At 42.0% G+C, this 7477-nt stretch overlaps 1 protein-coding gene across 1 annotated transcript; it reads left to right on the top strand.

The window, feature by feature from the left end:
* On the top strand, positions 4454–7252 carry LOC8077007 (WRKY transcription factor 55). The gene is made up of 3 exons (XM_002441220.2): positions 4454–4890; positions 5374–5463; positions 6809–7252. The coding sequence occupies exons 1-3, from the start codon at positions 4538–4540 to the stop codon at positions 7071–7073; spliced, it is 708 nt and encodes a 235-aa protein (XP_002441265.1). The 5' UTR covers positions 4454–4537; the 3' UTR covers positions 7074–7252.

The following is a 7477-nucleotide window of genomic DNA, read 5'->3' as shown; positions in this document are numbered from 1 at the left end:
TCTCATGGATCAGTTTTTATTGTAATTCTCTATGATTGCTCTGTCCGTCCATTTCGGGTAACTTCTCACCATTGTCCATGTGCATCCTCTCGATGCTCCGGCTTCCTCCGTGATTACTCCGTGTGTCCATTTCTATTGTAACTTACCGCTGCCCATGTGCATCCTCCATGCTCCGGCTTCCTCCGCTCGAGCATACGTATGAGAGATAACTAGAAGCCTTGAGCTCCATCCGTTTGTTCTCAATAATTTTGTGTCCAGGTCTGGTTTCCTTCGCTCGAGCACAAGTCACTACAGGATTTAGGCGCTTTGCCAAGAGCAAATAGCACCCGGCAAAATACCAAAAACATCCGGCAAAGAGCCTCCGGCAAAAAACGACCCGACAAAGTTGTCTTTGCCGGGAGCTTTTTGTCGGACACCCGGCAAAGTCTTTGCCGGGAGCTGAGCCAGGCTCTCGGCAAAGAAAAGTGATCGTCACGGCGAGATGCCGTCAGCCGATTCTTTGCCGGGTGCCATGTCAGAGGGTCCCGGCAAAAGATTTTTGATTTTTTTTGGAATTTCTTTGCCGGCGGCCAACATCCGGCAAAGGATTTTCCAACTTTTTTAAAAATAATTCTTTGCCGGGTGTCTGGCCCTGACACCCGGCAAAGCTGGGAAGCCTGAACATGTAAATTCCCAGCTTTGCCGGGTGCTAGAGCTAGGGCACCCGGCAAAGGCTCTAAAATTATTTTTTTTATTTTTATTTTTGATTCTATAATCACAAACACAACATATAATAGATATATATCACATCTCTGATATCACAAACACAATATAGCACATATATATCACATCCATCTCATCACAAACTCAAATCCACATATATATCACATCACAAGCACACAATATCTCACATACACGACGACATAAACATAGGCCTTGTTTAGTTCGCAAAAACTTTGGTTTTTGGCTACTGTAGCGCTTTCGTTTTTATTTGATAAACATTGTCCAATCACAGAGTAACTAGACTCAAAAGATTTATCTCACAAATTACAGATAAACTGTGCAATTAGTTTTTATTTTTATCTATATTTAATGCTTCATGCATGCGACCAAAGATTCGATGTGAAGGAGAATCTTGAAAATTTTTACGAACTAAACAAGGTCATAATAGGTTCAATATTCATCTTCACAAGTCGATAGTCATTCACAGTCCATCACATGTCCATCAAGTGGTGAAAATGATAAACAAACTAGAGCTGGGGTGGAAACTGAGTGCCTGGTGAAGGAAAAGCACCGTCGCCTGCTTGCGCCTGAGATGGGTTATTCGAACCCGCCGACGGAGGGCTGCATAAAGGACAAGAGATTGCATGCGTTAGAGCGGTCATCTACTGAAAGCATAAACCGAAGCAATTTGGTTTCAAACTCACCGGGCTAGCGAAAACTTGCGGCGGTGGAGTGAACTGCGGCGCTTGTACACCGGTGAGATGGCCAATGTTGTGCAGGTACGTCGTAATCTCCGCCAACTGCTTGGCCTGCCTTTCCCGCTCGGCCCGCTCGGCCTGTCGTTCCCGCTCGGCCTGCTCGGTCCTCGCAGCCGGGTCTCGCAGCTCCTGAGCCATCCTCTCGTTCTCGGCCTGCAACATTTCAACCCATATGTTTCAGTGATTCAAAGGCAACTAAGTTATGCATGGATAATTGTACGAACAGTTAAACGGGACAAACCTGGAGTGCATCGACCCGCTGCTGTGAAGGGGACGGCCGTTCGCATATGGCCGGGCCTCCGGTCGGGGTCTGTGCCCGGATCTGGGAGAGGCTGGGAACAGAGCTGGTGTCAAAGGCTTCTTTGCCGGGTGCCTCTCCTGGCACCCGACAAATTAATTTTTTTTTTAACTTCCTGGTCTCATTTTTTTTCTAGGGCTTTCCTACATTAATTAAAACTTCATTTCAAAATTTGAGATAATTTGAAGTTCTTTTACTAAATTTCTTTAATTATTTTTATTTCATTGAATTTTTTTCGAATATTCCAAATTTGAACAGCAGGTACATAAAATAATAGAATTTGGTCATTCAGAAAATAGTATTCATGATTTTTAGCCTATATTGAGACCGTATCTAGGAACTAGCATGAAATTTCGTGTATCTTGTTGACGTAAGATGACGGTGTACTTACAGGGAAAGTGTATTTAAATTATAAAAAATCCAAACAAAGTCCGAAAATCATAAAACTTGTTGGGGTGTCTTGTTATCATGTGCCGACGCCCTCATAAAAAATTGAAAAAGTTTCGAGCAAGTTATAACTTTGGATTTATAAAACCCGAACATCTCTACATATGATCATAAGTCATCACATGTGGAGATGTCTGGGTTTCACACATGTAACGTCACAACTTGCTCGAAACTTTCTCAATTTTTTACCACGGCCTCCACACACCATAACAAGATATATCAACAAGTTTCGTGATTTTCAGACATTGTCTGGATTTTATATAATTAAAATACACTTTTTCTACGATTACCTCCTCATGTTACAACATCATGATGCACGAAATTTTATGCTAGGTCTTGGATATGGTATCAACATACGGTAAAAATTATGAATACCATTTTTGGAAAGACTGAATTCTATTATTTAATGTACCTGCAAGTTTAAATTTGGAGTAGTAGGAAAAATTCAACCAAAGGAATATAATTAAGGAAATATAGTTAAAAAACTTAAAATTATCCCAAATTTTGAAATTTGGATTCAATTACTGTATCAAGGCCCCCAAAAAATATGGGGCCAAAAAACTAAAAAAAACCAAATTAATTTGCCGGGTGCCAAAAATGACACCCGACAAAGACTTTTTTAAAAAAAAATAGAAAATCTTTGCCGGGTGCCTAATAACGGCGTGGCACCCGACAAAGGCTGACGGCAGGTGGCTGCCTTTCCGCCGGTCGGCTTTGCCGACGGTCATATTTTGCCGGGTGTCGGCTCCCGGCAAAGAATTAATTTTGCCGACGGCTGAACTTTGTCGGGTGCCTGGTTTCCGGCAAAGGCTGCTTTGCCGGGTGTTTCTCTTTGCCGGGAGTCTCTCTGTCCGGCTCCCGGTAAAGAATGCCTTTGCCGGGTGCCCGATAAAAAGCTCCCGGCAAATTATTTTACACCCGGCAAATCAGCAGTTTCCCGTAGTGAGTATGAGAGATAACCAGAAGCCTCGCGCGAGACACAAAAACCGCACCCGGCCTCTCTTCTCTACCGAGCCTCTCCGAGTTTTCCCTAATCTAGTCTTCTGTGCAAAGAACAGCAAAGAACAGACTGGATGGCAGGCCTCTCGAACCAACGTCCATCTGCGCACCTGCTCCAGGTGTGTGGGCAAATAAGGTTTTTGGAGAGTGCAATGGTCTTGTATGATTGCTTCTCTTCTGCCACACCTTCTTTCCGGCAACCGATACCTTCCCTATGTCTTTTTTCTACCGGCCATTTGTGTGACTACACTATAAACATCTACCTGTATCGTTTGTGGTCCACTATGTATTTAAGCAATACACTATGTCAACTAGTACAAATGACGTCGCCAGTGCCTCTAGCACTACCGCAGGTATATTTTCATTCTTACTGTGCTTGGGAGTTACAAATGTACATACATGTCATCAGAAATGTTTGTTACTGTTTTTCTGGATTATGAAAATACCTTTGAAAGCCCCCTTCCCCAACTCTAGTTTTATGCTCTATGGTAATCTGGTCAAGTGTTCTGCGCTAGCTACGATTGTCAGTCTTGAACATTTTGCTTTGATGCATGGATTACCATGCCTAATACAGTAATGGAAATTGTGTATAATATGGTGGCAACCGTGTCAAGTGTTTTTGATGCAAGTATGCATGGTTAGTTGTATATATTCTCAGGGACACCAGAATCGGACACATACACGGTTGTAAGGACACTCACAATGCAGACTCTATCATAGAGTCTAAAGTTATTTATTACCTCGAACAATGTGGACTTGAAGTCTAAATAAGACTTGGAGTCTTATTTTTTCTACCTCTTTCTTCAATAAATATGCTGTCACATCAGCAAAATACCATAAATAATATGTAATTAAATGTCTTGGACTCTGTGATAGAGTCTTGCATTGTGAGTGCTCTAAAACTAGTCTCAATGGAGTTTTAATAGAGTTTTATGGGCATTAAATATGCTGATGTGACAACGTATTAATTAAGAGAGAGATAAGAGTTTCATGGGAATGAAACTCTTCTACACATTTTTTCAATATATGAATATGTTGGAAACTGGATAAAACTCTCGCTGAGGATGACCTAACGTACACTTGCACCTAAACACACAATTAATATACTCTTTAATCGACGGATAAGATTTGTTTAAGCAATAGTCTATCTGTATAGTCAATGGTTGAGCCCTTGCTTTCCTCTAAGGTTACATTACACACAAGCTCATGTCCTGTCCAAACTTCTCAGTTCTCACCCCGCCGGCGCCGGCTCCCAGTCCCAGCCAGCTTCCACATTTTTCTTTCTTCACCTTTTGAAAAGGTGTTCCCCCCTTTGTCGACGTGCTCCAACTCCATGACGCTGTCTCCACCGCAGCCGCCGCCCTCCTCCAGCCCAAGGCACGCAGCGATCCAGGAGCTCAGGAGAGGTACCCAGCTGGCGGAGCTGCTCAGGCAGCAGGTAGAGCTCATCCCGGAGCCTAACCGCCGGCAAGCTGCAGTGGTCAACGTGGGCGAAATATCCATGGCTATGGAGTCGTCGCTCTCCATTCTCCAGTCTGAGATGGAGCACCCCTTCGTCTCCGAGGTCATGGCTGCGCCCACTGCCTACTCTGACGGAGGCAGCACCAGCAGGGAAAGGAATGGTCCCGTGGCCCGTACAAGAAGGGTGAGGCACCGGCGAGGCAGAGATGGAGCTGAACTCCCGATGTGAGTAGTACAAACCTATGATTTTTACTGCGTCTTGCCCAGCGAGTATATAACTTGCATAGTTGCATATCTTTATGTGGATCTGCATATGGGAAAATGTGTTAATTTGCAGATCTGTCAAATTTATTATTTGGGCTTAAGGGAACTAATTACGTCACAGTTACTGCTGTTTACTTTCTTGCTCCATCGTCAGTTATAACTCGCTTTTCATAGAGCGTGGAGAAAAATGGGACGTACTTACTAGTTTAGGCCTAAGATTTCCAGATCTACATTACAATTTACAGAAGAAAGGGAAAAAGAGAACAATATTAATTATTAGGTGTCTCTGGATCTTATCCTATCCAAGTTTACATCTATACCATACATGTGCGCTTAATGCTCACAAAGGCGAGGATCTTTATTTCATGGTTATATAGGTAGGAAAGTTTGTAAAAGGTCATGCAGTAAAATTACATTCTGTTTCTCCTCCATCATGTTATTCAGCAAGGAGATACTGACTGAGGCACCAGAAAACGATCATTTCCACTGGAGGAAATATGGTGAAAAGAATATCCTCTATGCTGAATATCCAAGGTATATATGTATCTTTGATGGAATTTCATAATGCGCATCACCAACTCTATCTAAGTCGTCATTAGCAGATTAATTTGTTGTGAAAGATCATGATCATTCATCCCGTTTTCTACTCCATCATGACACCTTTTACAAAGTACAAATATTAATTCATATAAGTTGTCAGCTTGTCATGGATCATATTCAGTCATTTACTATGATGTTTATGCTTTGTAGTGCTAGACCGATCGATTTTTGGGATTTGCTCGGTTAGCTTCCTTCTGCTTACACGTTTTTTTTGGGGTCTTTTGCTTCTCTAAAAAAGCAACTTCTCAGCATGTCTTTGGTACATTGGCGTTTAGCTTCTATCCTTGTACGTTATGGATTTTTTTTTTAAGTCAGACCCAACAATACCTATTCCCTATTTGGCCGGGGAGTTATATATAGCTAGCTTCTGTTCCCTCAAGGATAACTCATTTTGTGTGGACTATGGAGTATAGTAGGAGCTTATGATTCCAATATTAGAGCTGGACTTGGGCAATAGCTAAACTAAGGCCATTAAATTTGTTTCAACTTGTAGATTGTAGATTGCAGCTAGCTTGTATATAGACTGCTGTAACAACATACAAGCTGTAACCCATGCACTATGTATAAGTTGAAACAATACAATTATTTAAGGCAGATTTATCCTTGAGAAAGCATATTTAAGGCAGAGCATTATTGAAGTTTATTTTAAACATGGTGCATGTATAGATGCATGCATTCACATACGTATGCATGCGCACAATGCACACACAAATAGTCCATGTCTGATGTCTATGAGCATTTCCAAAGAGACACAATGCTGGCTAGGGGTGGAATGTGGAAATGGCCAGACACGCATTGAATCGAATATAAATGTCACTATTTACTTTTTTTTTGTTGAGGATGAATAAGGAAATAAGGATCGAATACAACTGATTAGGTAGCTCATCTTTGTCACCATTCTTTTCAATTCGTATCTATAACTGCATGGAGAAACCCCTCAAAAAAATGAACTGCATGGATGTTCATATTATAAGTTTTAGCGAATATAGATTCAAATAATTAGGATGTCATTCATTTTTTCATCTGTCCGTAGATGTTGAGATTTAACAAACTCATGCCTATGACACCTCCGCTGAAAGAATAATAGTCGCAAATATACGTGCACCCGTTCAGATTCGGAGAGTTGACATGTACATAAAATGTCGTTAGCAGCCTGTCAACAATCTCTACTTCTAGCTTATTAATGACATACTTTAATTAATTTTCTCAATCGAAAAAAAAAGAAGTTTATTTCAAGATTTATATATGTTCATACTGTCGACCGGTTACTAATTTGCAGGTTATACTACAAGTGCGGTTACAGCGATGACCACAAGTGCCCGGCAAAGAAATACGTGCAGCAGCAAAGCAACACCTACCCTCCACTTTTCTTGGTCACCCTGATCAACGAGCATACCTGCGACACCTTGTTCCGGGATGAGCCCAGCTCAAGCAGCAGTGGTTCGCAGGTTCTCGACTTCACAAAGGCATCGCTTTCTCCTGAAGAAGACAGCAGCATGCCTGTGTCTATGCACAGATATTCGTTTTCGTATGATGGGTACTAGTCGTCTTCGTTGCCCAGGATCGATGTCGGCAGATGGATTCCAGATCATCAGGTAGATTTATCCTTGGGACCTGGGTGGTAGCGCACTCGCTCAGGCAAGCAGACTCACGCGGCAAGAGTTGTAGCTCGGCGTGCACTTGCCTTTTGATTAAGGATTTCAATGTACCTGCCAGATCCAAACCCACGCATTTAATTATTTTCTCATTTCACGGATCACACAAGCTGGTCTCGGTGGGTGTGGTTTGATGGAAGGGCAAGGTCTTTTTTCTCTTAAGAGCAAGGTCAATAATAGAGCCAAGTGCTTAGCTATAAGCCAAGTGATTAGAGCCAAGTTATACAATAAGTTGTTTTATACTTGTCTCTAAAACATCTTATCTTTCCTATTCCTTCTCACAACACTTGTTA

The sequence above is a fragment of the Sorghum bicolor genome, chromosome 9, assembly GCF_000003195.3.
Source record: "Sorghum bicolor cultivar BTx623 chromosome 9, Sorghum_bicolor_NCBIv3, whole genome shotgun sequence".
NCBI classification, from domain to species: Eukaryota; Viridiplantae; Streptophyta; class Magnoliopsida; order Poales; family Poaceae; genus Sorghum; species Sorghum bicolor.
This window is presented reverse-complemented; position numbering and strand designations above follow the sequence as displayed.